Source organism: Canis lupus, chromosome 4 (assembly GCF_048164855.1).
Source record: "Canis lupus baileyi chromosome 4, mCanLup2.hap1, whole genome shotgun sequence".
NCBI classification, from domain to species: Eukaryota; Metazoa; Chordata; class Mammalia; order Carnivora; family Canidae; genus Canis; species Canis lupus.
In genome coordinates this window covers 60,481,767-60,496,647 of record NC_132841.1, presented here as the reverse complement: position 1 = coordinate 60,496,647, position 14,881 = coordinate 60,481,767, and the positions used below count along the sequence as shown (strand labels likewise).

General features: G+C 52.1%; 1 protein-coding gene across 1 annotated transcript in view; it reads left to right on the top strand.

Annotated features, from left to right (window-relative positions):
- The window catches only part of ABLIM3 (actin binding LIM protein family member 3), a 109,805-nt gene that overhangs the window by 84,690 nt on the left and 10,234 nt on the right, over positions 1 to 14,881 (top strand). Inside the window, exons 11-18 of the mRNA XM_072824583.1 lie at positions 3,799 to 3,954; positions 5,550 to 5,579; positions 6,060 to 6,189; positions 6,855 to 6,953; positions 8,391 to 8,438; positions 10,769 to 10,903; positions 12,376 to 12,440; positions 13,663 to 13,810. Of these exons, the coding sequence (XP_072680684.1) occupies positions 3,799 to 3,954; positions 5,550 to 5,579; positions 6,060 to 6,189; positions 6,855 to 6,953; positions 8,391 to 8,438; positions 10,769 to 10,903; positions 12,376 to 12,440; positions 13,663 to 13,810 (811 nt within the window). The remainder of the gene's footprint in view (positions 1 to 3,798; positions 3,955 to 5,549; positions 5,580 to 6,059; positions 6,190 to 6,854; positions 6,954 to 8,390; positions 8,439 to 10,768; positions 10,904 to 12,375; positions 12,441 to 13,662; positions 13,811 to 14,881) is intronic.

Genomic DNA, 14,881 nt, shown 5'->3' with positions numbered 1-14,881 from the left:
AGAGTTGAGTCAAGTGATCTCAGAGGTCCCTTGGATATGTAATTTATTTATTCATTCATTCATTCACCAAATGTGTGCTACGTGGCTCCTCTGGGTTAAGTGCTGGCTTCTGTGCTGGAAAAATAGAGGTGAACCACACCAACCTGACACCTGTCCTCATGACACTGAATACATAACCCCATGGATAAGCAGTCACAGTTCTGGTAGGTGCTAGGAAGAAAAAGTGCAGGGTGCTTTGATGATGATGCAGATAGACAGAAGGACAGACAGTTTAGGGCCAACTGAAGGAAGAATCCTGAGGAAGAAACATTTAAGCTCAGACCTTAAGAGAGAAACAGAAGTAAGTTAAAGCAGGTGAGAGAGGCAGAGCCAGGGAGGACAGAGATACACAAAGGAGATGAGCCATCTGACTGTGGACTGTTCTAGCCTTCTACAAGTTAGAGGGGCTAAGAAGACCAAAACAAGGGGGAGGGAGATGGTCTAGAGCAAGAAAACTGTTCCTGATAAGAAGGTCTAGATACAGTCCCCAAACCAGCCAGCCCTGGGTGGGCTCTGACCACCAGTGCTCCACCATTATTTTACCCCCAAATCCACATCCAGTTGCCTCCTTGATCCCTGGGTAATGCCCATTAATGGGGCTGTTTCCTTTCCTTTCTTCCTCTGTTCAAATGAAAATCAGACATAAGAGTTATCACTGACAGCAACTTCCATATGGTCAATACTGCCTTGCGGCTCCTACAGAAGACAAGCACTTTGATCATAGGCCATACTCATTGAAGATTCCTGTCCAGAACAAGACAGACGATCGTCTGCCTGGTGCTATGAATAGGGCCAGACACAGCAGGATTAATGAGCTAAATTTCAGAGCCTACACCATGAGAAGGTTATTAACAAAGTGAGCACGTCTCCAAGAGAGAGTTACCAGTATATGCAAACTCAGGATGGATGGATGGATAGATAGATAGATAGATAGATAGATAGATAGATAGATAGATAGATAGTAGCAGTGTCTAATGCCTTTAATCTCTGGCTGGTCTTCCCTAGTACTGAGGAAGCTCGCTCACCTTTGTGAAACAAGTTAGCCATGATGATGTCCACCCTTGGAGTCCTGAAGAAAGATTGCAGAGTTGCCCCTCCAAGGGGCAGCTCCATAGAGATGAGAAAGAGCAGCTGGGGACACCTGCCACTGTGCCGTCCAGCTGGGGGCTCATACATTGAGATCAGTTACCCGTGCATGCTAGCATAGGCACGTGTCTCTCTGTACTCTCCTTTCTCAAGATTGATTTATTTTAGAGAGACAGAGGGAGTGCATGCATGAGCACCTGACTTGAGAGAGGGGCAGAGGGAGAGGGCGAGTCTCAAGCAGACCCCCCACTGAGCGCAGAACTCAACACAGGGCTCCATCCCACAACCCTGAGATCACAGACCCAGGCAAAACCAGGAGTCAGACACTCCACCAACTGAGCCACCCAGGCGCCACATCATTTTTCACCTATTATAAGCTCTCACCCCTCAGCTGCTCTGGGGAATGAGTGCACGTATCATGTGGGCCAATGGTCTGGGGTCAAACCATTCCAAACATGGCTTTCAGATTCAGGGAAGAAAGCATCTGACCACTTTCGGGACATGCAGTAACAGGCAGACAGATAGAGTATTGGCTTAATTTTCATAAATACTAAGGTTTGGTATTAAAATAGAATTATCATTGCACCTAGAGGGAGCAGGTTCTTTCAAACTCTACTCCACCCACCCCACCCCCACTGACTACTAGAATTATCTTTAGGAGGTTTGACTTTGACCAGCTCCACGTGTCTCTTCCTCCTTCCTGGCTAATTATGTCGGGATGCCTCTGTTCAATCACTGCGCCTCCAGACTTAAGGCTCATTTATAACCCTATAAGCAAAGTGGCTATAAAGAGAAATACAAATATAGTATTTTTGAGGTTTGGGCAAAAGTTCTGAGATGAATATTGATGGGTCGAGACATGTTCGCAAACTGCCAAAAGCTCTCAAGGTCAAGATCTAACATCCCATGGCAAAAGGCAGCAGTTATATCAGCAAAGGGACTGTCCTAGCAAGGTTCCCTTGACCTCCGTACCCCCAAATTGGGGCAGACATGGTGGCTGATGCAGGCAGGCTCCGCAGAAATGAGATGGCACACTTCTAAGGGTTTTACTGAGGACAGTTCTGTGAAGGGACCATTTACAGAGGTGTAGACAGGGTTAGGGGACCCAGAGGACATCGTGTGGCATCCAGGGTCTGCAGCAGCAGGAGCTGTCACCACCCTCAACCTGAAGGTCTGGGGAAAGCTGGAGCTGTGAAAGGCAGCCCCGGATGGGAGCCACGCCTACCACAGCCACTGATGCAAAGGCATTGCCAGGAGGGGCGCAGGCTATCTCTCCGCTACCCGCCCCAGTCTGCAGGTGCTCCTCTGCTGGCCCAACCCAGCTGAAAGCCAGGGCACCTCCAATGCTGTCCACGGGGCCTCGGAGCCCAGATCAGGGCAAGGAGGAGCGGACGGTGGATCTAGAGGCAATGGAGAATGAATAGCACAGCGCCCAAATAGCAGTGGGCTATTTGGATGGGGACAGACAGGGAAAGACCCTTGGAATGTGTTTCCAAAAGCAATGCTTGCTTATAAGGTCTTTATGAAAGTTGCTCTCTCTACAGTAGTTTCGGCCTTAAGACTTACCTGGGCCCCAAGACACTGGAAGAATGGTATCTGGATAATACAGTTTCCTTGGAGTCTCTTTCTAGCAGCCTCTCAATTTATCTCACATCAGAACCTTGCAGGTCACAGTAGTTATGGAAGGACAGATCCCAGTGGACTGCAGCAGAAGCCAGTCACAGAGGGAGCAGCTGGAGAGTGCAGAACACAGAAAGGACATGGCTCTGGGAGCCGGAAGTGGTCTGTCCCAGGCAGGGGGAAGCTGTCTCTTAACCCATACTGTTCTAGAGGGCTGGACTTAGCCAATGTCAGGTAGTAGTTAGAGGCTCAGTTCACTGTAGGGCCTGCTTTCTGAGGGCAGCCCTCTCTGGGCTGTAAGACAGTGAGCTCCCTACCCTTCAAAGCTAGCAGAGGCCGCTGGGGAAGGCAGGTGCTCAGGCTAGACTGGCTAGGCTTGAGTAACGCTTTTGCTACTTGTAAGCTGTGTAACCTTGGGCAAGTTCATTGACTTCTCTGTGCGTGTTTCCTTATTCAGAAATGAAAATGATATTAGTGCCCACTAGCAGTGTTGCAAGTTGCATGAGTTAAGGGAGGTCAGCCCTACAAGGGACTTTGGACAGAGTCTGGCTCATCATACGTGCTCACCTAATGTTAGCTCGGGTTTCACTCTCTGTGATGAATTCTGTCTTTACCATCTCCACCGACTTCAAGGAGCTGTGAGTGAGGATGTCCTCCTTGCGTGGGGTCGAAGGCAGTCCCTACCCCCGCCAGGCTGGGTAGTTCAGACAGGATTCAAACCTACTGGCTCAGTGTTGCAGAACCTTCTGAGCCTCATTAGGAAAACAGTAATAACACTGACGCTGACTGCACAGAGGCATCAGGGCACACAGAGGAGACAATTGCTGCAAAGCTCAGGGCCTCACACGTAAAATGCGCTCAATCAGTGAGTCCCATTGGAATGGATGGCCTCTAAGACCTGCCTGATTCTAACAACCCCTGCGTCTTCCATCCCTAATACTGTGTTTTTCATGGAAACTGAAGAGGCTCGCTCCCCTCTGTGCTGGTTTTTGTTTCCTCTCTCTTTTCCCCCTTATCTCTCTGCCTCTTTCCTGTGCCTTTCCTCTTCCCCAGGCTAAAGTGGATAATGAGATCCTTAATTACAAAGACCTGGCAGCTCTCCCCAAGGTTAAGTCCATCTACGAGGTACAACGCCCTGACCTCATTTCCTACGAGCCTCATTCCAGATACACGTCCGACGAGATGCTGGAGAGATGTGGCTATGGAGAGGTACGGCGTCTCGCCCCTCTCTCCGGGGCTGTTGGGGGAGAGGAGGCCAGCAGGTTCCCCAGACACTCCATCACACTTTGGCCTCCACAGTGTTGACCCCTGCAACTCCTTTAAACTGGAATTTATAGTCGACATTTAAAAATCAAGCGGTTTCCTCAAAAAAAATCTAGCTTTTCTTGAAAAACCAGAGCAAGTGACACTATACCAGTATTTCCACTATCTGGAAAGAGGGAAGCAGCGCCTCCTATAGGCAGGGCATGGGCTCCCCAGTTCTCCCCAGTTGCCACCACCTCCTAAGTACCCCAACATTGAAGCCAAGAACCTATGACCACTTATCACTTGAATTGTTTTTCCTCTACTGGAGTAATTTTATTTTTTTTTTATTTTTTTTTTTTTTTACTGGAGTAATTTTATACACAGCCATGGCTCTCATCCCTGACAGGCTCAGTGGCCACTTAGGTTTATAATCCCTGGCAGGTGGGTTCTCTGGGTTCTGTACCTGGCCTTAAAGCCCCTATGCTCAAAGCAAGAGATCCTTTTTAAGAACTCAGCGTCGGGTGGCTTTGGAAATAATTAAGTGGTTGCTGGACAAGTGTTCTCTGGAGAAGGCAAGAGGCTGTTACCCTGAAGGTCCTGGCAGTCTGTATCTCAGGCAACTCCTAACCCCATCCAAGGCCCCTGAGCTGAGATTGTTGATAGGAGAAGGAGCCCTGGCCTAGGGAGCAGAGACCCAGGTTCCTGTCCCCACCCTACCACTGTCCCCTCCCTCTCTAAAGGAATGAAGGTTCATTTGGTTGGAGAGCCCAATGCTGAGACTCTCTGGGCTCTCGCCCCTGAAATGGACCAGGAAAAGGGTACCAAGTTGAGACTGATGCTCCTGAAGCCCAAAATGGCACACTAGGCCCACAGGCCAAAGCCAACTCCCAGATTTGTTTTGTTTCACTTGCAAAGGAACTTTTAAAAATGTAAATTAGTTGCCAACCTTTACTCATGGAGAGATTTCACATAAGAACCTGGATTTCTAATTCGTCTTGGAAACGCAAGGAGTGGTGTTAACGTTGGGCAGGTGTCCCAGGGGCTGAGCAGCCACTGCCCTCTGCAGATGGGATGTCCCCTCTCCAGCCTGCTGCACGGCACACTGGGCCAGGTCCCATGTTGATGGCAGCAACCTGGCCCTGGGTTGGCCCTACATTTGGGTCCCCGGCGCTGCGACCCTGTACACTGTCCTCATAAACCACAGAGGGGTCATGAACTGGTAGAGGGACAGGGCAGGATCACAGAATGGCTCTGAGCCTGTGGTGGAGAAGCCTGGGTCCAGGTGAAGACCCTACCATGTTGGACCTGAGAGGCCCTAAGCCACCCCACCCCTCCATTCCCTCTCTGGGCCATTTCGGGCTGGTAAATGGAGGGCATAGTCTCAGGGTTTCCTACTACCTGCCGGCACTACTGGCTGCTAGGGTTCCAGCACACCAAGCACGGCTGCTGCCTGGGGAGGGAGGCCTGCCCTCTGCTGAGCTCCCTAACACCTCTTCCTCTCTCCCTCCTCTCTCTCCTTTACTCCTTCCATGATGGCCTTCAAACTCTTCGCTTCTAAGTCGCTGGGAACATTATCTCCCTACTCCCAGGTAACTTAGCTGGTTCGGGGAGGCCTCTTATACAATTGCATCCCTTTATGCTAGCTGAGAGGACCCCTGGTTTCACTCATCCCCAGCCCCCCAGGGTCCTCCATGACCAGGGCACAGATGAGAAACTCGGGAGCATGACCTGGAGGAAGTGGCTGTGGTATAAACAGTAGAGGATGTACGCTTTCTACCCAAAGGGAGCCACCTCCCTGATGCTCCTGTGATTCTTCACCAGGATTCCAGGCACCTGACCCACGGGTTCTAGTCAAGGGACTGCGAGTGATGGGTGAAGGCCCCCAGAATTGCCTGCAGCTTTCCTCAGGCTGTGCATGTAACCCAGGGAGGCTGTATTCAGAAGGGCAGCACCATGAATTTTGGATCCTCAGCCCCCTAGAATCCTGGACTCCACATCTCTCCCCCACCTGCCTGCCAGAGTCTTGGGCTTATTTGCTGGCTTTTCTCATGGTCCACTTCTTCCCCCAGGACATCTACGAGAACCTGGACCTCCGACAGAGAAGGGCCTCTAGCCCAGGATACATCGACTCCCCCACCTACAGTCGGCAGGGCATGTCCCCCACCTTTTCCCGCTCACCTCACCACTACTACCGCTCTGGTAAGGAAGGGGGAATAATGTAGTGGCTGGCTGTCGCCAGCTGCAGAGACAGCACAGGGCTTCCCCCCAGGATCTCCATCACAGAACAGCCCCCTGGAGCCCTGTGACCATCCGATGACCAGTTGGGCCTGAGATGCCCCTGGCAGTGGGGGGAGAAGGGGCACATGGAGCTGAGAAGCACAGGAAGGTGGGTGGTAAGCTGCCAGGAGAGGAGAGTGGTAGGCAGCCCAGCAGCCCTGGCTGCAAGACTCCGCTATCCTGGTCCTTTGGCCTGCCCCATCTGGAGGGTAGAACCAGAGGACCAGAAACAGGCCCAGCCTTACCCCATCCAGTCAGGTCATCTGCAGCCGCCTTGAGGCTAGAGGTGAAGCAGGTGCTTAGGTGAGGAAAGCAGCACCTGAGAGGGGTGGTGGGGAGCCAAGGGCAACAAAGACACCTTCCTGAAGCTCAGTCTGGTGGATTCTTTACAACCTACGAACTCTGACCTTGGGGTGAGGCCAGAAAAGAGGGTCAAGCCTGTTTCTGCAGATATGGTGCATGAGAGCACAGCCCCTCCCTACCATCCCCGCTGTCATCATGTCACTGCTGCCTCAACTGCCACTGCGTTAATGCCTGTTTTCTCTGTGCCTCTGTTCTCTCTGGGGACCACTGCCTGCGTGCTCCAGGGCCCGAGAGTGGCCGGAGCTCTCCATACCATAGCCAGTTAGATGTGAGGTCCTCCACTCCGACCTCTTACCAGGCTCCCAAGCACTTTCACATCCCAGGTAGGCTGCCAGCCCGGAATTCCCGGCATGGGTGCATGCTCCGTGGGGTCGCCGGGCGCCCCCCACCGGCAGCAAGGAGAAGCCGGTTCCTGGGACCCTCCCTAACCAGTCTCCCACACTAACCCACCCTGCAGTCCCAGTCCCAATGGGCTAAAGCCCACCCACTTGACAGAGCCAGCCTTGATCAAGGCCACCAGGAAGCAGCCAGAGAAGTGCCTCGAATGTCTGAGGGCCGTGATGGGACGATGCAGTAGCCATGCTGAAAGTCATGCACTTTTGCATCAAAACTCTTGGGACCGAGTCCCAATTCCACTACTAAGAAGCCTGTGACCTCAGGCCAGTTACTTAACTGCCCTGAGCCTTTCTGTTCTTCCCTCTGTAGAGCCAGGCACTGTTCTGGGTGCTGGGGATGCAAATACCCTCACACTAGCCCAGATCCTTCATGGTGTCTATACATGGGGAGAAAGTTAATAACTGGGTAAACAAGTAATTTCAGGGAAATGATATGTGCCATAAACATAATTAAACTGGGCATTGTGATAGAGTGACTGGGGTGGGGGAGGCTGGGCTAGGTAGGGTGGTCAGGAAGGGCTTCTTGGAGGGGGTGACATTGAGGCCAAAAAATGATTAGGAGCCAGCCGTGCAAAGATCCTAGGGAAAAACATCCTGGGCAGAGGGCATAGCAAAGTGCAAAGGCCCTGAAACACTGAACTGGTAGCAGTCCAGCGAGGCTGGAAGTGGTGGTCAGGAGGGGGAGTGATAGGAGATAAGAGGAAGGCAGGGGCTAGGTGACATTATAGATGATTTAGACAGAGTCTTACCCTGAATTCAGCAGAACTGGTCCTGGAACCCCGTCTCCCAACCCTGAGCTCAGGATTTTACTCCCCACTCGCTTCTCTCCAGGAGCTCATCCTGCTGTTTCATCTATACCTTTCTCAACCGCCCTAGAAAGGTCCCATCCTGTTTTTGAGGGAGTGGGAGGCCGGTCATGCTGAAGCGGGGCTGCAGCATTCTGGGGACTTCCGCGTGGAATGAGGCGTGGCTGCTGGGTGGAGGCAGGGGGCACCTTCCTGACCTGCCTGCATGGGGTCCGGCTGAGCACGCACCGCCTCGTGCCTGCATGCCCACCATTCAAGCCCGAGCCCCTTCCACCGTCAAGAATCCATCCATTCCTCTCCCCTCACCTTTCTTAGAACCTCACGGGCTGAGGTTGGAAGTTGAGTTTGGAAGAGCACGTCCTCCGGGGAAGGATGGTGGCCCTTCGGGGAAGATGCTGACTGTCTCTCTTTCTGAGAACAGCTGACCAACTGCTGTCTCCTTTCCTCCTCCTCCTCCTCCTCCTCCTCCTCCTCCTCCTCCTCCTCCTCCTCCCCCTCCTCCCTCTCTCTCTCTTTCTCTCTCTCCTCCCCCACGGTCCCTTCCTTGTCTGCCTGGCAGCTGGAGAAAGTAACATCTACCGGAAACCCCCGATCTACAAGCGGCATGGTACGGTCGGGACAGAGGGGGCTTGGCCAGGCAGGGGGCGGGGCCCTTAGCCCTCGTGCAGCTGGTCTACCGGGGCCACCAGGAGGGTGCGAGGCCACCAGGAGGGTGCAAGGCTGCGACTCGGGCTTTCTTGTTGGCTAACCCCCAATCACTTGAGGTGACACCGGGGAGGAGTTTGGTGTTACTTCAAAAAAGCAAGGAAGCCCTCGTGTCCCCTAAATGTTTTCCCACCTCCTTTCCAACCCCTCGTCCCTGCCATCCGATTTCCAAGTTCCATGGGCAGAGCAACCCTGGTCAAATGCGCGTAGCCCTGGGAGCACTCCAAGCAGGGATACTCAAACTTTGACGGTCCTTAGACTTGTGTGGGATGCATAGGTTCCTGCACCCCACCCCAGATCTACTGAATCTCAAATTTTTGTTGGTAACCGTTTCTCCGGGCGATTTCAAACCCTGGTCTAGCTTGGAAACCACTGCTCTAAGCTATTCTCAGTCACAGTGTCCCGAGAGTAAATGAAGGCTTGGGGAGGAGATGTGGATGAGAAAGGAGCAGGGTTTTGATGAGGGTGACTTCATTCTTCCATTCATTTGTTCATTCATTCACTGATTCATTCAGTGTTTCTTCGAGAATGGTCTATGAGCACCTGTACCTGAGAGACTTACTTGAAAAGGAGATGCTCTGGACCCTCCTCTGCCCTAGACTTTCTTATTAGAAATACTGAGAGTGTGACCTAGGAATCTGCACTGTAACTGGCTTCGTTCATGATTCCGACCTGCACTCCATATGAGAACCACCAAATCAGGCACCGCTGAGACCTCCTGTTCCTTCTCACAAATATGCACTGACAGGGCCTCAGCTGCCAAAGCACAGTCCTTGCACTGAGGATGCAGAGGTGTAACTGGTACCCTGTATCCCCCCTCCCACTGGCCCCCTCTATGCCTATAGGCTGCCTGGGTAACAGAGGGGAGTACAGAATCAGAGAAGCACAGAAACAGGGGGTAGCAGCCTGGTACTGGGATCTGAGCTCACTGAGCTGGTGGAGGGGCCATAGAAATATAAGTAATGACTCTGAGTGAAGACCTGACAATATAGACAAATGTCCTCAGTTTCAGAGGGGCCCAGGCTGGGGTCCAGGTATGTCTATGAGCACGTACATATGTATGTGTGGCTGTGGAGGACAAGCCACATACCCCAAGTGGCCACAGAAAGGCACCAGCCCTGACAAGGCCAGTTTGTCCAGGAAAGGCCCCTAGGTCTCAAAGCCCTCAGGACCATGTGGGATTTTCCAGGTGGGCTCTGAGGGGCAGCACCAGAGCAGGCTCAGGAGAAGCTTGGGGTGGAGGTAGATTGCATGGATAAGCGGGTACATGAAAAGACTGAATGAAAGCAGTTGGGGTGGGAGGGACTGCCTAGGACCCAAGTCTAAGAGAATCTGCAAGCTTTGGCAGCCAGTGCTGCTGGGGAGGGCCAACCCCAGGCCCCTCTGCTGCTCTGGCTGCACAGGGTGCGGGACTATCCCTGTCTCTTCTCTCCTGAAAGACGTTCAGGGGCCTGCTTGTTTCCCCAGCCCTAGTCAGTCTCTTGCCAGGTTTTGGGCCCTGCTAAACTCACTGCCCTGAGAGGTTCTGTGTCTGCAGTAGGTCTGATGGTCCATGTTGTGGAAGCCTGAAGCTGGGTGGCACCTGACCCAGCAGACCAATTTAGATATGCAGATAGTGAAACTGAGGCAGAGAGGGACAGGATATGCCCAGTGTGACAGCTAAGTGGCAGAGCTGGGGCCAGAACCCAGCATTGTTGATTCTCTGTCCAGTGTTCCTTTCTTTGGGCCATATAGTCTCCCCAAGCAAGGTTTGGCATTTCAGTGCAAGGAGGAAGTTGATATGCCACCTGGCCCTCCTTGGCAATTCCCACCCTAAGTATGGCTCAAATCCAAAACAAGGCAGGCTCTTAATGGCTGAGGGGGGTAAGGGCAAGGAATCACCTGGGGCCCATCTAATCTTACTTGGAGGAGCCATGGCCATAGTGTTCACTTGGGGACAGACCTGGGAGTCCATGGAATGTGATGGCAGGAGCCCTGCACTGAGGTCTGGTCCAAGTCTGGTCTACTTGCTGTGTGGTCTTCAGCAAGCCCCTTCCCCTCTCTGGTGTTCAGATTCCCAACTGTAACATGAAGGGCCTCAAACGAGGGTTTTCTGGCTCTGATGCTCCGTGTCCCAGACCCTGCCCTCACTCCCCTGGTCTGGAGTCTGGCTGAGAGGCAGGTAAAAAGTATACAACACACTCTTCCAGGACACTCTGCTGCCCTGAAGCTCTCTCCTTGGGTCCTTTGCAGGTGATTTGTCAACAGCAACCAAAAGCAAAACCAGTGAAGACATCAGCCAGGCCTCCAAGTACAGTCCAGCCTACTCACCGGACCCCTACTATGCTGCAGAGTCTGAGTACTGGACCTACCACGGGTCCCCCAAAGGTAATGCACCCCACAAAGAGGCCCTGACCAGAGCTCTATCACCCATGCTGAGGACACAGGGTTAGGACGGCTGCCCACTCCTTGACACAGTCGTTCATTTATTCATTCAGCAAACATGTACTGAGGGCCAGCCTTGGGGCCTCGTGAGTCACTGGGAAGCAAAATAGACCAGATCCTTGCCCTTGTGGAGTAGACACAGGTTCCAGTTGGAGAGGGAGGTGATGTCCAGGAGGTGATACACAGGAGGGAGGAGATGAGGTCGGGGGCATGCTGTCCAGCCTGGGATGTGACGAAATCTCCTCAAAGCAGAGACTCAGCTCCACAGGAGGAGTGGGAGAGAGGTAAGCCAGCAAAGTATAGAAACACATCTGCAAAGACCCCAGGTGGAAGGGCAGGTTTCCCTGGAGGAAATGAAGGACTGTCAGCTTAACCTGAAGCCACAGAAGGAGAGAAGCAGGGGGTGGGGGTCAGGGGCTGGATTCCACGGGGCCTTGTGCACTGAGCCGAGGACTGGCTCTCTGTCCTAAACAGTAGGAAGCCACTGAAGGTGACAGGATCTGATGTGTGGATTTAAGAGACCTTGACTCTGGGTTGGAAAGCGGTTTGGAAGATAAGAAAGGGAGTTTGTTTGTGCGAGATGGAAAGCTCTCACGGGCCCCCTGGCAGGGGATCTTTGTGGTCCTCAGGGCCACTATCCCACCCAGTTGGGCATCTCAAGCTGTTTCTATCAAGCATGGGGATGCATTTTCATCAAGCTTCTTTCTGATTCGGCACACACTTTACTAATTGAATGTCCATTCAGAGCCAAACTTCACAGGAACTCAGAGATGGTCCCTTCCTTGCCCTCCAAAAATTCTCCAGTTGGAAAAGGAGATAAGACACAGCACAAATACAACCCAAAGTACAGTAATCCCTGAGAGATACATGTTGGGGGATGGAGGAGGGATCCTAGATCATTTCAATCACAAAAGAACAAACCAAAAAAAGAACTCCGATTGGCTTAAGCCAAAACAAGGATTTTTCTGGGTCATGAGAGTGAGTTTTTGACACACAACTGCCGTCAACAGGGCTTGTCCTGTCCCTGGGGTGACTTCGTTCTCAGGTTGGCCCTGCCCTGGTCACGGCAAGATAAGCTCCAGCCTGGCTAGGCTTACACCTCACCCTTGGCAGAAAGAGGAGTTCTCTCTCCCACCAGCAACAGGAGAAGTCCCAGCACTGAGGCTCATTAGCCACTTGGGCAGTCAGTTTCACTTGCTCCCCACGCCCATGAATGGGAGGAGCTTCGGGGCCCCCAGCGAGGGGGGGTTCACCAAAGGACATTCACTCAGAGTCACTCAGCTAGAAAGCGGTTTGGCCGAGAGGAAGCCCCCACCTGTCGGGGCTCTGTGGCTCTGTGCCCCTCTGTGCCCTCTGCCTGGCGCAGGCTCAGTGGGGAGCACATGCAAGAGCTGATCCTAGCTGTCTTTTGGCAGTGCCCCGGGCCAGAAGGTTCTCATCGGGAGGAGAGGAAGATGATTTTGACCGCAGCATGCACAAGGTGAGCAAGCTCCCCCCGGACAAGTTACCTAGGCCGTATGTTCCTTAGCCTTTGATCATTTGCTAGTGACAGAAACCAAAGTCAAACCCATTTATGGTAGAAAAAAGAAACAGGTAGTTTTGCAGAACCAAAAGGTCAAACAGTAGGGGGAGTTTCAGGTATGGCTAGATCCAGCTGCTCAGCACATGGCCATAGGAAGGCTGTCTCTCTCTTATCCTGTGCTGGCTTCCCACTGCATTGGCCTTGTGCTTGGGAACCTCTTCTCATGTAGTGGCAGGTGAGTGCCAGCAGCTTTCATGCACCACTGGTGGGAGTGGATAGTGATGTAGCCACCAGGGAGAACAGTTTGGGGATTCCTCAGAAAGTTAAATACAGAACTACCCCCATGACCCAGCAATTCCACTCCTGGGTATTTACCCAGAAGAATTGAAAACTGGAATTCAAAAAAGGACATGTACATGCATCTTCATAGCAGCACTAGTCACAAGAGCCAAAAGGGGGAAGCGCCCAAATGTCCTTCAGTTTACAGACAGATAAGCAAAATGAGGTTCATCTGTACAATGGAATGTTAGACATAAAAAGGAATGAAAGACAGGGCACCGTGTGGACGGACCTGGAAAATACTGTGTTGAGTGAAAGAAGCCAGACACGAAAGCCCACATGTTAGATGATTCCGTTTGTATGAGATGTATGGAATGGGTAAATCCAGACAGCCAGCCTGGGGAATACCCGGGGGGAGGGGGCGAGGAGGGGGGATGCCTACTACGGGGTCCAAGGTCTTTCACATGGGGCGATAAAAACTGTTTGAAACCAAACAGAGGTGGTGGTTATACTAAATACCACTGAGGTGTTTACTATAAAGTGGTTAATTACATGTTATGCGAATGTCACCTCCATAAAAAATGTTTTAAAAAAAGATGGGAGAGGCAACAACAGTGCCAAGAAACACCCTCACTGGCCCGGCTCGAACCCTCTGCCCACCTGCCGTCAGCCAGGCCTGCTTTTGGTGCCCTCTACCAGAGCCACCTCCCCCTCCCCAGGCCACATGACCACTTGAAGAAGGGAGACAAAGTCCCAAAGGGAGCTATGAGGCTGCAGGGAGGGAGGAACACTGGGAAGGTTCACCAGAATCTTGCCACCCTGTCCTTTGTCCCCAGCCTGTCCCATCTCAGTGTTCTCTGCTTCCTTCCGACTTTCCATCTTGCTCCTCCCCCCTGCCCAGCTCCAGAGTGGGATTGGCCGGCTGATTCTGAAGGAGGAGATGAAGGCTCGGTCCAGCTCCTATGCGGATCCTTGGACCCCACCCCGGAGCTCCACCAGCAGCCGGGAGGCCCTGCACACTGCTGGCTATGATATGTCCCTCAATGGCTGTAAGCACCACTGTGGAAGTCCGCTGGGGTGGGGACACTTCCTGCCAACTCCCTCAAAGAATCTGAACTCTTCTGGCCTTGCCTGGGTCTAGAATATGGACTTAGTGAATACAGACTTAGTGCTGTATGGGGCACAAAGTAAGACCATACTCTGCCCTGAGTGGTCACTTTCTTCTTTGAAAGCTGTGACTGAAAGCTGTGACTTTTAGTCAGATTCAATGTAAAGAAAAATGTCTTCTAATACCCTGAATGGCTCGAAGATTTAAAGGACTGCCTCTTGTGGTAGTGAGCCTCCCATCATAGGAGGCAAACAAGCAGACACTGGGTGCAAGCACTCTGCCCAGAGATGATCCTCTCATTGTAAGCTCCTCCCTGTTCCTGGACAAACACATGCTTCCCTCCCTTTCTTACCCCTGTGGGAGTCAGTTCTGTTGGAAATCCTATCTCAACTCAATAATTGATGGATGATCCTCTGTGCCAGGCACTTGTAAATACATTCTCACTCTCGGTCCTCGCAAAGACTGGTAGTGTAGAGGGATTATTATCGCCCCACTATGTAGAGGAGAGTTCAGAGCTTCCTAGTTGCCCAAGATCAATAAGCTGGTAAATGACAGAGCCGGGATCAGGCCCAAGTCAGAGGGACTCCAGGCCATAAGCTGTTCTATCCTGCACCTTGACTTTAGATGAGATTGAAGATGTTGGTGGTAGTAAAGATGATAAAGCCAATTTTATTGAGTGTTTTGTATGTTGCCAGGCACTGTACTAATAGTACTTTATGGTTTTATAAGTCACATATTCCTCACAATAACCCTATAAAGGAGACACGATCCCTCTGCATTTTGCAATGAGGAAACCAAAGCATGATTAAGTAACTTCTAGCAGTTAAGACATCTAATGCAGAGCCAGGATAAATTGATGAGCCTGTTTCCCTGTCTGACCACCTAGGGGCACTGTTTTCAGCCCCCGGCTCTGGGCTCTGGGCAGTGCACCAAAGCTGCTCAAAATCCAGTTCTGTTCAATGGCATCTGTGCGGCAAATGTCACAGAGCGCCCGCTTGGCAGCAGGTGCTAG